The sequence below is a fragment of the Pelodiscus sinensis genome, chromosome 1, assembly GCF_049634645.1.
Source record: "Pelodiscus sinensis isolate JC-2024 chromosome 1, ASM4963464v1, whole genome shotgun sequence".
Taxonomy (NCBI): domain Eukaryota; kingdom Metazoa; phylum Chordata; order Testudines; family Trionychidae; genus Pelodiscus; species Pelodiscus sinensis.
The window spans coordinates 206,601,899-206,623,569 of NC_134711.1; the positions used below are offsets into that span (position 1 = coordinate 206,601,899).

Genomic DNA, 21,671 nt, shown 5'->3' on the forward strand with positions numbered 1-21,671 from the left:
CTCACTTTCACCCTGAACTGGGATAGGTGCTTGGGATGCTGGAGGGGGCAGGCTTCTGACATGGGGTGCAGAGTCTGGGGTGCGAACAGAAATGAGTGGCTGTAGAGGGGGTTCTGGGATATGGGAGGGGATGAGGGTGCTTGTGGGTGTGAACACTGGGGTAGGGACAAGAATGAGGGATTTGGGCTGCAGGAGGGGGCTCAAGCCGGGGACTAAGCAGTTCAGAATGCCAAGGGGGTTCTGGTCGTGGTAGGGAGTTGGCTAGTAGGGGGGTAGGATGCAGGCTCTGGGAAGGAGTTGAGGTGTAGGAGAGGATTCTGGCAGGGCCAGCTGGTTCTTATCATGCGTGACCCCCAGAAGTAGTGCCATGTCCTGCTCCTAGGCTCAGTGGTGCAAAAGGGCTAAGGCTGGCTCCCTACCTATTGTGTCTCTGTGAAACTCCTAGAAGTGGCTGCCATGTCCAGCTTCTAGGTGTAGGGGTGCCCAGATGGTTCCATGCGCTGCTCCTGACAGCAGGCACTGCCTTCCAAACTCTCACTGTCCTCAGTTCCCAGCTAATGGGAGCTGTGGATTTGGTGCTCAGAGTGGGGCCCAGAGGCAGCACACGGAGACACTCTGGCCACCTCTACACCTAGAAGCTGGACAGGGCACTCACTTCCAGGATTCACAGAGCCACAGCAGGTAAGGAGCCTGCCTTAGCCCTGTTGCACCGCTGACTGGATTTTTGGCCTATTAAAATTTCCCAGGTTGCTTTTAGTAGTTCCCAGGAGATTGAGACCAATTTTGGTAGACTCCTGGCTAACCTGGAAGAGCTGGCAATGCTGAACAGCAATGATACTGGGTCCAGTTCCAGTGATTCCACCTTGGCTCAGTGCTCCTGTCTCCTGTCCTGTTGCCTCACAGATTGGCCACTCTATCTCTCCCAGACATTAGGCTGGTTCTTGGATCCTTTGCTATGTTATGGCCTGTTTGCTGTCACCCTACTCTATCTAGAGATACAGACACACACAGCATTCTCCTTCCCTCCATACTCCTCCCACATCCAGCCTTTCCTCCTCTTGGAACCATCAGTTCTTCTTCTCCCTCAAGGCAAGGTTTTAAAGGGGTTTGGGCAGTTAAACCCCAAGGGAGGTTGTGGATGGGTGAATCTGGGGGTAGCCATCACTGAAATGACCGCAGTCAGAGTAGGCTGCAACAGGAGAGCAGATTAAACTGATAGTTAAACTGGAGTTAACTCACTAACCAGTCACAAATGATACTCTTGACCCCTTGCACTTGACATCAAGAAGGTAAAAAAAAAATCACACCGCCGCCTTACCTGCATCCCAGTTCTCAGGCTCCCAAAAGTGCAATACAGTGAGAAGTTATTTTAAAAAACTTCACTCACTGTACAAAATGTTCTTCTGACCCCAAAAGGCCAGCCACATTACCAGGCCAATATTAGTTTGGATTGTACTCAAAATACCTCACTGCCAGCCAATCCTTTAGTCCCATAGGTTTATAAGAAAGAAAGAAAGAAAGAAAGAAAGAAAGAAAGAAAGAAAGAAAGAAAGAAAGAAAGAAAGAAAGAAAGAAAGAAAGAAAGAAAGAAAGAAAGAAAGAAATGTTAATGATAAATAAGTCAGATACTTCAAAGTACATATATTAGTTTCTTACCAGTATTGACATGTTTGCTGGCTTGCAGGTCCCTCTGGACCACATCCACAGCATGGATGCAATGAAGAGAATATGGAGATGTTGCAGCTGCCTTTTATAAACTTTTGCCATGTGGTTTGTACTTCTTTTGTCCCAAACACAAGTGTCACTGCATATAATATAGAAAAGCCCTGGTACTCCTACATGGCTTGTTCACTCGTAAGGTGTAGTCCCTGGCTTTTTCAATGGGTTCATTGTACAGCTGATGATTCTTGATGAGCCATCGAACAGTCAAGGTAGTGCTGATGCCCTCTGTCTGGGAGTGTCACCCAGAAACACGGCACAAGTTTGGACATACAGATTTACCATTCATATCTATACTTATGATACAAAGGTGATAGAAACATAGAAACAATATTACCACACTTGGCAAATTATAACATTTTCACAATGTTACTGTACCTGGCATATCTGGCACAATTCATTTCAGGTTTATAGTATTGGCACCAATAATATCATAAAGTGTCTCCCACATTCCATACAGCATCACAGGGGTTACACCAGCATCCAAAATTAGGTGAAAAATTCATAGGGAAAGGTTGCAAACCAAACTGGCTGAACAAGCATCTCACAGAGGTTATTAAAGGAAAACAGAAAGCCTGCAAGGAATGAGCAACATCAGCAAGAAAAGTGACCTATCAGAGGTCAGAAAGTGTAAAGGGAAAAGGACACTTGCCAAAAACCAAGCAGGTTCTGGACCTTGCAGAATATCAGCTGAATTTAGTCCCAAATAATGCTCACCTTACATTGCAATGTAGCCATGTCCTGACAGCGCTAGCTCTGACTTTCCACTTTTAACCTCAACATGGATGATGTGTTTGATTTTCATTACTGCTTCTGGCACAAGATTGTTAACTCATTTCTCCCTCCAAATTATGCTGGCGCCAGGGAGACAAATTTGTTCGTTATTGATTTTCACTTTCCTCTTGGAGCAACCTCATAGCTGTTGCCAAATGGTGACAATTGGAAATGTAATTGTACCTACAAAAAGAAATGATAATTGCTCTTCAAGGGTTGGGAAACTAGGTACGTTATTTGAAATGTATTGAAAATTATTAGGATGGTTGTAGCCTGTTCAAGGCATACCAAAAGCAATCAAATCCTAAGGCTGAATTGCCTGTGGATTTCCTTTTGTACCCTGAGCTTTGTTATGAATGTTCAACATCTGGTCTCATCTTTACTTCTGGTGGGTAGGTCAAGAAATGAGCAGAAAATGAACTGACCCATGTTTCTGACACTAATCAAGGCCAGATGGAAACCTGGCCAAACCCCTGTGAACCATGCTGAACTTTTACATGACTGCTGCTAGTGGGAAGGAGGAAGCATTTTGAAAATTTCCTTTCTCCTTTGTCTGCGTTCACAGATGGTTAAGTGGATAACTTTGGCATCCTGAGTGGTGTGCAGGATTTGGTCCAAGAGGTAACTGTAACAGGACCACTTGGAAATACTGACCACAATATAACAACATTTAACATTCCTGTGGTGGAAAGATCACCTCAGCAGCCCAAAAGTGTGGCATATAATTTCAAAAAGGGGAACTATGCAAAAATGAGGAGGTTAGTTAAACAGAAATTAAAGGTATAGTAACTAAAGTAAAATCCCTGCAAGCTGTATGGACATTTTTCAAAGATACCATAATAGAGGCCCAACTTAAATGCATACCCCAAATTTAAAGACATAGCAGAAGAACTAAAGAGCCACCGTGGCTTATCAACCATGTAAAAGAAGCAGTGAGAGAGAAAAATACATGTTTTAAAAAGTGGAAGTTAAATCCTAGTGAGGTAAATAGAAAGGAGCATAAACACTGCCAAATTAAGTGTAAAAATGTAATAAGAAAAGCCAAAAAGGAGTTTGAAGAACAGCTAGCCAAAAATTCAGAAGGTAATAACAAAATGTCTTTTAAGTACCTCAGAAGCAAGAAGCCTGATAAACAACCAGTGGGGCCCCTGGACGATTGAGATACAAAAGGAGCATTTAAAGACGATAAAGTAATTGCGGAGAAACTAAATTAATTCTTTGCTTCAGTCTTCATGGCTGAGGATGTTAGGGAGATTCCCAAACCTGACCTGTCCTTTGTAGGTGACAAATCTGAGGACTTGTCACAGATTGAAGTGTCATTAGAGGAGGTTTTGGAATTAATCGATAAATTTAACAGTAACAAGTGACTGGGACCAGATAGCATTCACCCAAGAGTTCTGAAAGAACTCAAATGTGAAATTGTGGAACTATTAACTATGGTTTGTAACCTATCCTTTAAATCAGCTTCTGTACCCAATGACTGGAAGATAGCTAATGTAACGCCAATATTTAAAAAGGGCTCTAGAAGCAATCCCGGCAAGTACAGACCGGTATGTCTGTACATCAGTACCAGGCAAGTTAGTTGAAACAATAGTAAAGAATAAAATTGTCAGTCACACAGAAGAACATAATTGGTTGGGTATAAGTCCACATGGTTTCTGTAAAGGGAAATCATGTCTTACTAATCTATTAGGGTATGTCTACACAACCACCCTAGTTCGAACTAGGGTGGTTAATATAGGCAACCGGCGTTGCAAATGAAGCCCGGGATTTGAATTTGCCAGGTGCTGCCATTTTTAAACCTTCGCTAGTTCGGACTCCGTGCCCGCGGCTACACGTGGCACGAACTAGGTAGTTCGGATTAGGCTTCCTATTCTGAACTACCGGTACACCTCGTTCCACGAGGAGGAATAAGAAAGTAGGAATAAGAGATCCTCCGAAAAAGGGGTTATTTTCCAGAGAATCATGTCTAGACTGGCGCTTTTCTCTGGCTTATCCCCAAGCCGGAAAAAAGCGGCAGCCATGTAAATGCAAATGCCGTGGGGGATATTTAAATCCCCCGCAGAATTTGCAATTCTGAAGTCTACATTAGCATCCCTTTTCCGGAAAGGGGTGCCAATGTAGACACAGCCTTAGAGTTCTTTGAAGGGGTCAACAAACATGTGGACATGGGGGATCCAGTAGATATAATGTACTTAGATTTCCAGAAAGCCTTTGACAAGGTCCCTCACCAAAGGCACTGAAGTAAATTAAGTTGTCATGGATAAGAGGGAAGATCCTTTCATGAACGAGAACTGGCTAAAAGACAGGACACAAAGGGTAGGAATAAATGGTAAATTTTCAGAATGGAGAGGGGTAACTAGTGGTGTTCCCCAAAGGTCAGTCCTAGGATCAATCCTATTCAATGTATTCATAAATGATCTGGAAAAAGGGGTAAACAGTGAGGTGGTAAAGTTTGCAGACAACACTAAACTGCTCAAGGTAGTTAAGACCAAAGCAGACTGTGAAGAACTTCAAAAAGGTCTCGCCAAACTAAGTGACTGGGCAACAAAATGGCAAATGAAATTTAATGTGGATAAATGTAAAGTAATGCACATTGGAGAAAATAACTCCAACTATACATATAATATGATGGGGGCTAATTTAGCTACAACTAATCAGGAAAGAGAACTTGGAGTCATCGTGGATAGTTCTCTGAAAACATCCACGCAGTGTGCAGCGGCAGTCAAAAAAGCAAACAGGATGTTAGGAATCATTAAAAAAGGGATAGAGAATAAGACGGAGAATATCTTATTGCCTTTTTATAAATCCATGGTACTCCCCACATCTCGAATACTGCGTACAGATGTGCTCTCCTCATTTCAAAAAAGATATACTGGCATTAGAAAAGGTTCAGAGAAGGGCAACTAAAATGATTAGGGGGTTGGAATGGGTCCCATATGAGGGGAGATTAAAGAGACTGGGACTTTTCAGCTTGGAAAAGAGGAGACTGATGGGGGGGATATGATAGAGGTATATAAAATCATGAATGGTGTGGAGAAAGTGAATAAGGAAAAGTTATTTACTTGTTCCCATAATATAAGACCTAGGGGCCACCAAATGAAATTAATGGGCAGAAGGTTTAAAACAAATAAAAGGAAGTTCTTCTTCACACAGTGCATAGTCAATCTGTGGAACTCCTTGCCTGAGGAGGTTGTGAAGGCTAGGACTATAACAGGGTTTAAAAGAGAACTAGATAAATTCATGGAGGTTAAGTCCATAAATGGCTATTAGCCAGTATGGGTAAGGAATGGTGTCCCTAGCCTGTTTGTCAGATGGTGGAGATGGATGGCAGGAGAGAGATTGCTTGATCATTACCTGTTCGATTCACTCCCTCTAGGATACCTGGCATTGGCCACTGTTGGCAGACAGGATACTGGGCTGGATGGACCTTTGGTCTGACCCAGTATGGCCATTCTTATATTCTTATGTTCTTATCTTCATAAATTCTTCACTGCATATGGAAGGTGGGGAGGGGAAGCAAGCCTGTGTCCATCTGTAGCAGGCTTTCCCTCACCCTGTCAGACTCAGATCTGGCTTCAGTGTTTAACCTCTCAGAACATTAACTTCCAGTATTTCATTTGTGATTATTCTCGGATAATGTGATTGACTGTTGCAGGCCCCATATTTATAAAAGATACCAATGCTCCAAGAAAGCTTTAGCTGGCTCAGAATATGGTAGCTCCCCTCAGATGACTGGGAACATAGGAACTGATGTAAATTAGATGAAATTTAATGACAAATGCAAAGTACTCCACTTAGGAAGGAACAATCAGTTTCACACGTACAGAATGGGAAGCAACTATCTACAAAGTAATACTGCAGAAAGAGATCTAGGGGTCATCGTGGACCACAAGCTAAATATGAACCAACAGTGTGCCACTATTGCAAAACATACAAACATATTTCTGGGATGCATTAACAGGAGTGTTGTGAGCAAGACACGAGAAGTCATTCTTCCGCTCTACTCTGCGCTGATTAGGCCTCAATTGGAGTATTGTGTCCAGTTCTGGGCACCACATTTCAAGAAAGTTGTGGAGAAATTGGAAAGTGACCAGAGAAGAGCAACAAGAATGATTAAAGATCTAGAAAAAATGACCTATGAAGGAAGACTGAAAGAATTGGCCTCATTTAATTTGGAAAGGAGAAGACTGAGAGGGGACATGATAGAGGTTTTTAAGTATCTTAGGGTATGTCTACACTACCCTCCTAGTTCGAACTAGCGGGGTAATGTATGCATACCGCACTTGCAAATGAAGCCCGGGATTTGAATTTCCCGAGCTTCATTTGCATAAGCAGGGAGCTGCCATTTTTAAAACCCCGCTGGTTCGAACCCCGTGCAGCGCGGCTACACGGGGCTCGAACTAGGTAGTTCGAACTAGGATTCCTATTCCGAACTACCGGTACACCTCGTTCCACTGTCAGTCAAAACAATCAGAAAAAGGTACATAAATTGCAAAGTGCAATTTGCATACCTTTTTCCAAAAAAAGTGGCAGTCTTTAAATGTAGCCTAAGAGAAAAACCAAAAACTAGCTCTCACCATCAGCAAAAGCAGAGCACACAATTAGTCTTTTAGCTCCCTGGAGGGGCTCACATACTATAATGATGGATCTCTAGATAGAAAGATAGATTTATTCCAAAATTATTTGTCACTTTCCTTCCAGTTAGTGAATATGGGACTGGTATCACACACACGCGAACACACAGACACCATGGGCTTTACCATTTTATTTTTTCCCCTTTGAAATACTACAGTCACACATTACTTCTTTCACTGAAGTTTGGTGGGTTTTTTTTTTAAATTAATAATGACAACAACGGTTTTTTGCTCTAGTAACTTTAATCAAGTCCTTGTTAAAGTACAAAAGATAGTTTAGCTCTTCCTTGTAGACATGAGTTGTGTGCCTACAGCAACCTTCTAAACTGCTTTCCTTGGTGGGTGGTTTTTGTTTTTTTAATTGCAGCTTTTGTTACTTTAGAATGATGGGTTTTTTTTCCAGTTTCTGATTCCCCTGAAGCTTTGCAATTGCTCCTGCAGTCCTTCTATACTCGCCCCCGCTGTAGTATCTGAGTATAGATACTACACTCTTCAGTGATTTTATCCTCAGAACACCCCTGTAAGTTAGGGATGTGTTAGCTCCCTTTTACGAATGAACATCCGAGAAACAGAGACACTAAGGTCTAGATTCTCAAAGGTATTTAGGCAAAGACAAGGAAAGCGAAATGGAATCTCCAAATAGTGGAATATTTTTTACAGTGGAGGGATGCTGAAACCTTGAAAAAAACTGTAAACATTCCTTATGATGCAAACCTCTTCAAACATAGGGTGCAGCAGAACCCTACTTCCAGGCCCCCCACCCTTGTGACTACAAAGTGACTTAATCATTGAATTAAACTTGATTGTGTCAAGGTGACTGGGGATTTTGGCTCAAAATCTTTTACACTGAAATGTTTTTCTCACTGTTTTCTCAGAGACACAAACTAAAATGGCTTTACTAAATATGTGGCTATCACAGGTTGATGTTTCCTAGGCAACATAACTGAGCAAAAGCAATCTGGTGTCCGTTCTCGCCTTGCCTAACTGAGCAATTATTATTATTTTATCTGTTTATTAAGCACCCAAGAGTGTGACAGGCACTTTGCACACCCACACTAAGCCAAGTCACTCTTTGCATTTAAAAACAGGTAGTCATAGGATGCATTTTGTCCGACAATTCTGGCAAGGCAGAAGCAGTGAGAGTTGCAAAATACACTCCAGCCTCATTATCACACTATCCACAGGAAGCTAATGTCTGAGTATTCTAGAAGTGAATGCTCCAATCAAGCAAACCATAAATATCCCTCTCATTGAATTTCTTTTAAACCTGTGACTAAAACCATTTCACCACCCAGAAATAGCCACGCTAAGAATCACCCAGCTTTCTCACATTGATGTTGTGAAGATTAACAAAGTTAATAGTAAAGTACTTTAAACGTGTACTGTGCTACATAAATGAAAAGGGATTATTATTTAATAACTTCCATATTGTACCCTAGCCTTTCCCATCAAACTGTGTAATCTTGAATTTGCTGAAACTAATTAAGGCTTACTTCACTGATGGGCAAAGATTTAAACCTAAAATGAGCAACATACTTAAGGACGCATCATATATCAGTGGGGTGAGGTATATTAAAAGGAAGAAAAGAAAAAAACCTACCTTTAACAGCAATGGAACCTAAATGAACAGTAAAGAGACAGCTAGTCAATATGCTAGTCCTGTGTCTACTAGGCTGTCTTTATCCTCTTAGATTCTTAACTTGATGGACTGTTGATTGCCTGCTCTTTCTCAAGAGACAGCACTAAAACCTGTCACTGGAACTTGCAGCATCTATTCTTAGTGACCACATCTATTGCAAAATAGTAGAAGTAGGGTTCTTCTGTTATATGAAACAAGGGATCCAGCTGCCTGCAGACTGATAAAAGCAAAGGCTTCAATTTCCATTTATTTCTCAGTTTCATATATAGAGCCAGGCTACTTCAGATCATTGTCACTTGGCAATTTTGCTTATGTCAGTGCCGCTCATTTCAGGAGAAGGTGGAGGGGGAGAGAGAAGTGGAAGAGTGGGTAAAGGGGAAGCCAGTGGTAATTTCTTTTTAGATCACTTACAAAATAGGAAAAAAAAGAACTATCATCTCTGAATCATGGCAATCTCATGACAGAGTCACAAAGAAAAATATTCTCCTAGTCTCAGAGTGATTAGAAATACATAGGGGACTTAGCTATGATTGCTTTTGTGTGTCTATGTTATAGTGGGGAGAGGAGGTAGGGAGCCATTGGCTAGTGCGTGTCTGCCAGAGCCCTCTTCAGATCTGATCTACAGCGGGCTGGCAAGTTCGTCCACATGCTTTAGTGACATTATCTTTGCTTGGAGCCCCTGGTCCTGCTCCCATAAGCAACAGGATGGCAGCACAAAAGAAAGTGCTTTCTCTCTCTGTGCAGTTGCAACAGCAGGCACACTGGCAGAATAGGCATATGCAAGACTGAAAAATTAAAACAATAGCTCCATCCCACTTGGATAAGGGCAGGTTTATAAAACAGGGTTAAGTCAACCTAATTTAATAATTCCAGCTACACGAATAATATAGCTGAAGTTGATGTAGCCTAGGTTGATTTATTGCAGTGTCTACTCTGTGTGGGATCAATAGGAGAAACTCTCCCTTGGACTTATCTTATGCATCCTATTTTGGAGTCAACAGAGCAATCTGTGGTTGATTTAGCAGGTCTTCACTTAACCTGTTAAATCATTCCTTGGTGGATTGATTGCCACAATGTGATGTCCTAAGAGTGGAGACAAGCCCTAAAGGTTGGACCTAGTTGGATATGAGTAATAAAAGGACCTAACTGCCTTGTGCTTCATAAGGATTTGGCTTGTAATTAACAGTATTTCTACCCAAAGCATTCAAAAATCATGAGTCAGACCTTGAAAAATCACACTTGGCTTAAAAATAATGAATTTTTAAAAAGAATAATAAATGTAAAGGATCTTTTTATTTGGCATTCAAGTCTGAGGGTGGACATGGGTCACATTTTTCAGAAACTTTTTTTGTTTTCAGTGGTATCTAGCATTCCAATTTAAGCATTTAATGCCAGGGGCTGGTGCTATAAGAAAAACTCCATGAGAGTTAAAATTTTGAGAATTAGCAACACTGTCAAGAAGCCTCACTTTAGTTGTTTATAGTAGAGTCATTCCCAAGAGAGGATTTTGTAGCAAAGGTAGGTGGGTTTGGGGTTGGTTTGTTTTTTCTTTTGGTTGAACAAGACAGAGGTGGTTTGGGACTTTTATAAAATGGCTCTGTGTTAAAATCATCGGATACATTTTATTATTGATTGACTGGCTACTTGAGGTTGTTTTTTTAAATATATAAACATTTCTGTATGGAATGATCTTGGAACCACCTAATATACCCTCACATCATAGGCACTCTCCTCCCATGGGTATTCTCCTCTGAAGGCCAGGAGCCAGTAATAGTATATTCATCCTCCAAAATAGGGGTATTTTAGATCCCCTTTGCACAAATGTGAATGACTTCACAAGATGCAGCCTCATCGAGATTGAAATCCTTTTCAGGAGGATACATCCTCCAGGCACTTGGGCTTGGGTAATCCACCTCTTCCTCCTCTTTAGTAGGTTTTAAATGCTATAATTGATTCCAAGAGGGTTTAGATCAAAGGAGCAAGGATGAAAATGATTCCTAATGGCCCTTTGGTATTAATTATTACAAGTTGAGCTCATTTATCCAAAAAGCTCACTAAGGACCTTCATCCTAAAGAGCTAGAATTCCTTCCAATCTCCCAGGAACTGGGAATGGGGACAGAGACAGAGGCAGCCCTCATTTCCCTTCTATATGCAGTGAACTAAGAAGAGGAGATAATATGTTTGATCCAACTAAGCAAACTGGTGCTGGAAATTGTGGTTTAAATCTCAGTGTGGTATCACCATCTGGCCAAGAGACCAGTTCTAGGCCCAGATTCTGCATTGTGTAATGTGCTGGAGAAATTCTTCATCCACACAGAGTCCCATTGGGGTGGAGGGTGCAGCAGTCCACCCATATGATTCACTATTAAGCACTAGGTCTTCAATTTGTATCTGGGCTATACAAGAGCCGAGCCAATGGAGGATGTACAGGTAGATGATAAATGATCAGATAACCCAAGAAGCTGGGAAACTCATCTCACTGCTTTCTCTATGGGGGATCTTGGGACAAAAGAGTATGGAGGAAGTACCACAGAGTTTCTCTCTCCCCTTGACTCACTGCGGTATGCTACGCATGGGAAAGCAACTGGGCCAAAGTCGGCAAAATACTTTAAGATTATAGACCAGCAAAGCACACCTTCACCTTTGCAAGACTGAGTATCACTGATCTGCACTGTAAACATGTTATCTTAAGATCTCTGCTACTTTTCATATTATGTTGGCATTTAGAACTGGAAGGGAGTCCAGCTATCAAGGCATTCCCATCATACAATCCCATTCATAAATGTATCAAATTTCCATCATAAAGCTAGTGTTATTTCCCCTACTATCCTATTGAGGGACAGTTCTAGGACCTCACTTCTGATGGTTAGAAACCTGCTCTGAGTTTCCAGCCTAAATTTATTAATAACTAGTTCATACCCAGGTGTATTTGTGCCAGCATTGTCCTTTTGCTTACATACTTCGTCATCCCCCCTGCCGTTTATTACCCTGAAATATTTACAGGGAGCAAGCATATGGCCTTCATCTTGCTATATTGAACAAGACAAACTCTTTTAGTCTCCTGTCTTAAGGTAGATTCTCCATTCCTCTAGTCATCTTAGCCACTCTTTGCATGTGTGCCAGTTTGAATTCATCATTCTTGACCAGAATTGTACACAGTATTCCAAAGGAGGTATTACCAGTACCTGGTACAATGGTATTAATACTTCCCTGTCACTTCTGGAAGTACCTCACCTGATACATCCTAGGATCACATTTGCCTTTTTCATGGCAGCATCATGTGGGTGGATCATGGTTACCTTTCAATTGGAACACGTACCCACATCTTTCTGGTACTCTGTTCTTCCCAACCAATAAGCCTTCAGTGGAGGCAGAAACTTTTCTTATTAATCCTTATGTGCATGACCTCACACATATGAAGACTTTGTACTATTTGCACTTTGGACTCCCTCCTGAGGGAAACAGAGGGATCCATCTGCCAACTTCATGTGATGTGCAGCCTGCCTGGAGCCCACATCTACAACATTATTGCTGAGGCTCGTACATCTCTCTGATCACTTCCTATGCTCCTCACCCATGAGGGCACTAATGGTACTGCTAGGTATGACCGTTAATAGATCAGTAGTGACTATAAGGCTTTGGGAGCTAGAGTGCAGGGGTTGTGTACAGGTTGTGTTCCATCCTTCTGACTGAGGGTAAGGGCCTGGCAAGGTCACATGCAGCAAGGCTGTGCAGATGGTGTGAATGGGAGGGGTCTGACTTCCTTGTCCCTTGGGTGCTGTTCTAGAAAGTCTTCTGGGAAGAGATGGGGTCATTTCACCAAAAAGGGGAAGAGTATCTAACTGCACTGACTTACCAAGCTAGTTAGGAGGGTTTTATATTAAAGATTCAAAGAAGGTAAGTGACAAAAGTCCACAGGTAAGTATAAAAAGGCAACCACCTATGGAGGGTTAAATATGTTGGAGTAAGGAATGTGGCAAATTACAACAGGGTCATATAAACAACATACGATTAATCAGGGAATCTGCTCAGCATCCTATATGTCTATACACAAATGTTTAAATAGAAAGAACTCGAAGTATTAGTACATAAGTTAAATTATAACTTAACTGGCATCATCGAGTTTTGATGGGATAATTCTCATGACTGGAATATTGGTATAGAAGGGTAAAATTTGTTCAGGGAAGACTGGCAGCGTAAAAAGATGAGAGGTGTTGCATTATACATCCAGAATATATAAAATTGTTCTGAGGTTCAGAAGGAGATGGGAGACAGTTAAGAGTCTCCGGATAAAGAAAAAAAGATGTAAAAAGTAGAGATGATGTCATGATAGCGGTCTATTATAAACTATCAAATCAGGAAGAGAAGTTGAATGAGGCACTTCCAGAACAAATAAAAATATTCAAAGCACAAGACCTGGTAGTAATGGGGGACTTCAACTACCCAGATATCTGATGGATAAGTACTATAGAAAAACTCAAAAATTTCAAGAAGTTCTTGGAATATATTGGGGACCACGTTGTGTTTCAGAAAGTGGAGGAAGTAACCAGGGGGACAGTCCTTTTACACTTGATTCTTACCAACATGAAGGTGCCCAGAAATCTGGGTGAAAGTGATAATGAAATGATATAATGATGTCTGCAAGTCACCAGGGCCTGATGAAATGCATCCTAGAATACTCGAAGAGCTGATAGAGAAGGTATCTGAGACTTTAGCTATCATTTTTGAAAAATCATGGAAGTCAGGAAAGATTCCAGAAGACTGGAAAAGGGCAAATATAGTGCCCATATATAAAAAGGGAAATGGGAGAAACTACAGACCAGTCAGTTTAACTTCTGTGCCAGGAAAGATAATGGAGCAAGTAATTAGGAATTCACAGCCATCTGCAAATACCTGGAACATAATAAGGTGATAGGGAACAGCCAGCATGGATTTCTAAAGAACAAATCTTGTTCTTTGATAGGATAATGAGTCTTGTGGATAAGGCAGAAGCAGTAGACGTGGCATACTTAGACTTTAGTAAGGCATTTGATATGGTCTTGCATGATCTTCTTGTCAATAAACTAGGCAAATACAACTTAGATGGGGCCACTATAAGGTGGGTGCATAACTAGTTGGATAACTGTTCTCAGAGAGTAATTATTAATGGTTGACAATCCTGCTGGAAGGGCATAACAAGCGGGGTTCCACAGGGATCTGTTTTGGGACCGGTTCTGTTCAATATCTTAATCAATGATTTATATATTGGCATAGAGAGTACGCTTATTAAGTTTGCAGATGATACCAAGCAGGGAGGGGTTGCAACTGCTTTGGAGGATAGGGTCATAATTCAAAATGATCTTATGTTACGTTCTTATGTTCTTATCTGGACAAATTGGAGAAATGGTCTGAGGTAAATAGAATGAAGTTTAATAAGGACAAATGCAAAGTACTCCATTTGGAAGGAACAATCTGTCTCACACATACAGAATGGGAAGTGACTGTCGAGGAAGGAGGTCTACAGAAAGGAATCTAGGGGTTGTAGTAGACCACAAGCTAAAGATGAGTCAACAGTGTGATGCTGTTGCAAAAAAAGCAGACATGATTCTGGATTGCATTAACAGGAGTGTTGTGAGCAAGACACGAGAAGTCATTCTTCCGCTTTACTCTGTTCTGATTAGGCCTCAGTTGGAGTATTGTGTCCAGTTCTGGGCCACACATTTCAAGAAAGATGTGGAGAAATTGGAGAGGGTCCAGAGAAGAGCAACATGAATGATTAAAGATCTAAAGAATATGACCTATGAAGGAAGACTGAAGGAATTGGGTTTGTTTAGTTTGGAAAGGAGAAGACTGAGAGGGGACATGATAGCAGTTGTTAGGTATCTAAAAGGAGGAGGGAGAAAAATTGTTCTCCCTAGCCTCAGAGGCTAGGACAAGAAGCAATAGGCTTAAACTGTAGCAAGGGAGGTTTAGGTTGGACATTAGGAAAAAGTTCCTAACTGTCAGGATGGTTAAACACTGAAATAAGTTGCCTAGGGAAGTTGTGGAATCTCCATCTCTGGTGATATTTAAGAGCAGGTTAGATAGACCTCTATCAGGGATTTCCAGATGGTACTGGGTCCTGCCATGAGGGCAAGGGACTGTACTCAGTGACCTCTCGAGGTCCCTTCCTGTTCTAGTGTTCTATGATTCTATAAAAGGAAGGAGTGAGAGCAATAGAAAAAGTATAATGGTTTTCAAAAAAGGCAGACTTTAACTAACTCAGAGAACTAGTAGGTATGATCCCCTGGGAGGGAAATCTAAGGAAAAAAGAAGTTCAGTAGAGCTGGCAGTTTCTCAAGGAGATAACATTAAAGGCATAACTTCAAACTATCCTGATGCAAAAGAAAGATAGGGAGAATGAGCTCTTTTATGACCTACAAAAATAAAAAAAATGGAAGCATAGCCAAAATGCTAAGGAGCAATAGAAAAGAATAGCACAAGCATGTAGGAAAAAAATCAGAAAGACTAAGGAAAAGACAAAATGAGTCACATCTAGTCAGGGTCATAAAAGGCAACAAGAAAAGGTTCTTTACATTCATTAGAAGCAAAGGAAAGATAAAGGAATATGTAGGTCCTCTACTGTGCAGAGTAAGAGAGTTAATAACAGATTACATCAAAAAAGATGAGGTGTTCATTTTGTATTGTGCTTCAGTCTTCACTGAAAAGGTTAATGGTGACTAGATACCCAAGACAATGAATATTAACAAGGGGGGAGTAATGCAAACAAAAATGAGGAAAGAGCAGCTTAAAGAATATTTATATAAGTTAGATGCCTTGTCCAGACAAGAGGAAAGGGGCAATACAGTATCTCTATAAAAAGAGGAATAAAGACGACCAGAGGAATTACAGTGCCGTCAGCTTAACTTTGATAGCCAGAAAAATAATAGAGCAAATAACCAAATAATTAATTAGTAGGCACCTAGAAAATAGTAAGATGATAAGTAACAGTCAAGAATAAATCATGTCAAATTAACTTAATATGGCAAGCCTTGTGGATAGGCGAAGCAGTTGATGTGATAAATTTAAATATTTGTAAACTTTCATAAACAAACTAAGGAAATATAGCCTAGACCGGCAGTTCTCAAATTCTGGGTGGGAACCCCAAAGTGGGTCATGACCTGATTTTAAATCGAAGTAGCTTAACTTGGCTTTAGGCACTGTCTACGTAGCAAAAAGTCCAAGGAAGAGCACTCTTCTTCCGACTTCCCTTATTCCTCATACAATGAGGGTTACAGGAGTCAAAGTAAGAAGTCCTTCAGCTTGACAATATTTTGACATTATTTTGAAATAACGCTAGTTATCTCGAAATAATGTTGCTGTGTAGACATACCCTTAGTAGGAATAGGGTAGCTGAAGCAAAATGCAGGACAATGTAGCACTTTAAAGACTAACAAGATTCTTTAAAGTGCTACATTGTCCTGCATTTTGCTTCAGCTACCCCAGACTAACACGGCTACATCTCTACCACTAGGAATAGGGTGGCTTTCTCAGTATATTTCTGCACACATAGTACATTATATGCTTTCACATATAGTGAAATCATATTGCTTACCTGAAAAGAAATACATCTATTTAAAGGGCAGGGTTTCCTTTCCTTGAAGTAAAGCAAATATTTTATGCACAGTGGGTTTTGAAATAAAAATCTGCTGATTGGAGATGGAGCAAGCGAAAATTCTCCAATTAACTAAAAACTATGTATCAAGCATTAAAAATATCAGATAAATCCAACCCCAAATGTAATTGATAACATCTACTAATTACTCACAATGTTCCTTTCAGAACAATCACTTTTTGATATCTCAGTAAGAATAAGCATTGGCTATTTTACTACTGCCATATCTTTTAAACAAGAATATTTATACATCTAAAGAAAATCTTGTAGAGCTGCAATGAGATAGGATGGGGAGAGAGAAAAAAAATGCAAGCCTACCTTTGACAGTATAGGTAAACAGATTAAAAAGTGTATATAAAGCATTGTTTAAATGAATTATGAGTAAAGCAGGCTAGATAAAATGAACAAAGGGAAATCTGAAAAGTAAGAGAACAATTAAACCGAGAGGGTGAAATCCTTCCCTAATTAAGTCAATAGGAATTTTGCCTTTGACTTCACTAGGGCCAGGATTTCACTCAGTGAGATCCATCAGTCTTAAAATACCTACTTTTATTGCGTCATTATCAATTTGCTATTATCATATGTAGGCAAATCTGACCTGTAGAGCAGCATTATATATGTCTTCCTCACATACACTCATTTCACTCATACGCTGATCAGTAGAATTCAAACATGTAGCAAAAAACATTCTTAAGTATCCAGATTCACAGAATACATTCTGAAGACACATAATGGCAATGAAAATTGCAAACCAATTCTAGATGGTATCCAAAAAATTGGATTCCATATGACTAAAATATATTTGACACTGATTAGACAGCTGGGATTCATCTACAAAGCAGCATTATTTCAGAATAACTGATGTTATTCAGAAATAACATAGTCCGTGTCTACACTACAAGCGGTTATTTCAACATAATGTCAAAATAATGTCGAGCTGGAGGACTTCTTACTCCAACTCCTATAACCATCATTTTACATGGAGTAATGGAAGTCAGAGGAAGGTGGGCTGTTCCTTGGACTTCCTGCTGTGTATACAATTGATGTAGCTCAAGTTGCATAACTTATTTTGGCTTTAGCCCTGCTGTGTAGACATAATCCTAGTGTGTTGCAACTACTCCTTATTACACTACGCAAAACTCTTCATTAGTACTCATGCTCTTCATCATCCTGACCCTTTTCTCTTCCTCACCCTCCTTCCCGGGATTGTTATCAGCTTCTTATCGTGTGTCTTACATCTAGATTCACTCTTTGGAAAAGAAACTCTGTGTGTGTGCACAATAGTGCCTTGTACTATAGGCCCCAGTCCTTAACTGGTGACCTCTAGGCACTACTATGACATAAACAGATAATAAATAATAAATAAATAAATGATAATAATTGTTTATTAATTATTTTTTATTATTATTATTATTATTATATATAGTAAAACACAACTCTATGCAATTAAACAACAAACATAAAACAATGACTATTACTGGCAAAAAGTGAACATATCTTGCATATTGTTTTATAAATTTCAAAGTGCTTTTTAATCTCAGATTTGTACATCATGATTTTGAAAGAGCTGTCATTTAGTGTTGATTTTTCTACTTTTCAAACATCCAGTTCTTATCCAACATTTCTGCCCCACAGGCAACTAGCATTTTGTGTTTCATTTCACATGCAAAAGGTTTCAAAGTGAGTCCCTTCATGTTCTCTCTCGCATGCACACTCAACCTCTCTTTCTCTCTTAGACTTTACATTGGTACTTTCAAAGTTTTGTTGTTTTTCTTAATCTAAAATAAGTAATCTAGACTAAAGACAGATGCTTTTCTATGTGTGTACATGAAAACATAAAGCCCAGGGCACATGTGTTTATAAGCTTCTTGTGAATGGGGTGGAAGGATCAGATTTAAACTTTATGAAGAAGCTAAAGAACAGAAACCCAAAGAAAAATTCCAGTACTTTAATATTATGTTCTGGAGGCATTGCCATGTATTTCAATCCTATCAGATGGGTCCACACAGGTTTAACAACATTTGGGATCAGTTTAAACTAAGTCTTATTATTTTTATATTTCCAATGTTAAGGAAATACCCACTGATTGTTAAAACAAAATTTAAAAATGAAATATCTTGTCTTGTCCTCCATGAATCTCGTTTATACATACACAGATGTCCAAATTCACCCCTGCCTAGTGTAAGGAGTTGCAATTTGTACTTCTGTGGATGAGCCTAACACCTTACAGCTTTGAATGAGAAAATACACCATCCTTACGGGTATATAAAGGGATGACTTCCTTCTGGGCTGGAGACCCTGGGGCTAAAATGTACCTGACTACAAGATTATCCCCACTTAAGATGAATCAAGTGATTCCAATATAAAAAGCATCAGAAAGCTATAGGAAGAGTGTGGTTGAAAAAAAGTAACTAAGACTGCCAGAAACAGGAAGATCATGAACTATCTGGAGCTGAGAACAGCTACTGAGAGTATGTTTGGCTCTTCCAGAGCCCTGGCTAGATAAAGGCTATGAGTGGGAGCTGAAGATAGGAAGATGCCCTGAAAAACATTGTTTGTTTTGGACTTTTGAGTACTGTTTTTGACACCACCTGCTGCCAGCCTGAGGAAAGCTGCTGAAAAGTGAATTAAAAGGTTAAGTTTACCAGGTTACTGAAGACTGAGTTTCTTGAAGAGGCAATATAGGTGGGATGGCCAGAGAGACAACCCTAACTACAAAAGGGGCACATGGGGCAGTAAGAAGCTCCCATAGTACAACAGTCATAGCAGGATCCAAATCCCCTTCCCATCAAAGAGGAAGAGGGGAAGCACTTCCAAGAGTGGGAGAGCTCCTATCCCTGAGTACAACCTCAGTGCTTCCCTGCTGCGTTGCTGAGATAATGATGTCACCAGGCTTTCTCGAGGGTCTTGCTGCCCCCGGACTGGTGGACATAGTGTCTCCTTAGATGTCAGTCTACAGAGACTTTAAACTCTTGGGCTACTTCTAGACTGGCCACAAATTCTGGAAAAGGGATGCAAAGCAGGTAAGTCAGCATAGGGAAATCCGCAGGGGAATTAAATATCCCCCGTGGATTTAAATAAACATGTCCGCCGCTTTTCTTCCAGCTTGGGGAAAAGCCGGAAAAAAAGCGTCTAGACTGGCGCGATCTTCCGGAATAAAGCCCTTTTCCGGAGGATCTCTTATTCCTATGCTGACTTACCTGCTTTGCATCCCTTTTCCGGAATTTGTGGCCAGTCTAGACGTAGCCTTGGAGTATTTTATAAGACACTGACCCAGGGATCATTTCTTGCATTCACACTTGACACAAAACCATGCTCTACTTCAGACAGGAGAACATGAAGAGGAGATCTAAGGAGGGGTCTCAAAGAATTCACCTTGGTCTATTGTCACAGGACAGGAGTGGAAACATTTTAGGATCTGTTTGGTGCTGCTTCACCAGCCTCACAAAAGCTACAGTGGGAGAATACCTCAGATGATCTGGCATGCGTAGTCTCCCTAGTAAAATTGGGCCTTAAGAGGAGATGTTTCCCAAGCCCCAGAAATTCTGACAACACAGGTGAGAAGCTGTAAGATGGGGGGCATATTTGGACTAGATTTATGAAAAGGGAAGACAAAGGATTACACTGGAAGAGCACCCTCAGGAAGGTACCTCTGTGAATCATGACAAGGAAATAGAGGTAATTTAGGATCCACCTTACTCCTGATATTCTTGTTGATATAGTGTTTGAACAACAAGATGATACCCTGAGGGAGCCTTATTTTTAATAATCCTTTATCAGAGGTGAACTCATCTGTGACTGCCTAGCCAGAACTTCAGTAGACAAGAAATTTCTTTCCCAAGCGGTCCAGGATATGCATACAAAGGAGGCAGTTGGGGGACAGTTGTATCATGCATGGGGGATGGGACAACTTATTGTTTCCTGTGCACCTCCCTGCAACCATCACACCTGTCTCCTCTTTGTCCAAGCACCTTTAAAAAACGTGCTCTCCAGTGACAGTCTAAACTCAATCCTTTAATCCACTTTTTACCAATTCTCCTCAGGCTGGCAGTAATCCTTGTCAGAGAGGGAACTCAAAAGTCCAGCAAAACCACAAACATTTTCAGCTTATCTTCTCTCCTTTAACTCCCCGCTTTGGGCCTTGCAGAGCTCAACTTGCTCCCCTTAGCTACACGTAGGATGTATTTCCTCACCTTATCGCCAGGCTCCCCACCTTTGACAGTCTCCACTGGACACCTTGCCTGCAGCTCCCTGCTGCCTTTCACATTGTAATCACCTGATTCCTCTCAAGTGAAGCTCATCTTGCAATAAACACTGAATTAACCCATGCTATCCAGCCCAGAGGTGAGCTACCCCCTTACAAGAGGCTTGTCAGTATTTCATTTGTTAAACTTCTTCACAGGGTTCTGATACCTGGGAATAGCTTTAATTTCTCCTTGAGCCTCCATCAATCTCCAGGAGTAGATCCTCTTAGGAATGTGTTAATTATGCCCATTTCCTGATCATGGTAATAGGCCCCTTTTAGGCTGCAGTACCAATGTTTGTAGCTGTGTCCACTGAGTGCATTACAACAGAGAGCTGTCTTCTGACCTAGCAAGGCTAGGTCCATACCCTCTCCCTCCCCATGGTTCATGCCAGAGGAAGCTGGCATAAATCCATTAATTACTTCCTGGATACTACATTTGTTTAATCTGATTTCCTCTGATTTAAATAGTCTTTGGATCAGGCCTCGATTTTTTTTTTTAAAGTGTATTTAGTAATGGTCAGCAGGCTCCATAGTAAAGCTAACTCTGTATTTAACAAGACACTCAGGCTATGTCTACACTGGCATGATTTTCCGAAAATGCTTTTAACGGAAAATTTTTCCGTTAAAAGCATTTTCGGAAAAGCACGTCTAGATTGGCAGGATGCTTTTCCGCAAAAGCACTTTTTGTGGAAAAGCGTCCGTGGCCAATCTAGACGTGCTTTTCCGCAAAAAAGCCCAGATCACCATTTTCGCGATTGGGGCTTTTTTGCAGAAAACAGTACTGTGCTGTCTACACTGGCCCTTTTGCACAAAAGTCTTTCAGAAAAAGACTTTTGCCCGAACGGGAGCACCATAGTATTTCCGGAAAATCACTGACAATCTTACATGAGATGGTCAGTGCTTTTCGAGAAATTCAAGTGGCCAGTGTAGACATCTGGCAAGTTTTTCTGGAAAAGTTTTTCAGTGTCTACACTGAACTGTAGGTCAAAATAAGATACCCAAATTGCAAATCTTATTTCGAT

General features: G+C 40.7%; 1 protein-coding gene across 1 annotated transcript in view; it reads right to left on the reverse strand.

Moving 5' to 3' along the window:
• Window positions 1–2,585: 2,585 nt before the first annotated feature.
• The window catches only part of PHEX (phosphate regulating endopeptidase X-linked), a 214,720-nt gene continuing 195,634 nt past the window's right edge, over window positions 2,586–21,671 (reverse strand). Inside the window, exon 22 of the mRNA XM_075913320.1 lies at window positions 2,586–2,676. Coding sequence (XP_075769435.1) covers window positions 2,601–2,676 — 76 coding nt within the window. The 3' untranslated portion in view covers window positions 2,586–2,600. The remainder of the gene's footprint in view (window positions 2,677–21,671) is intronic.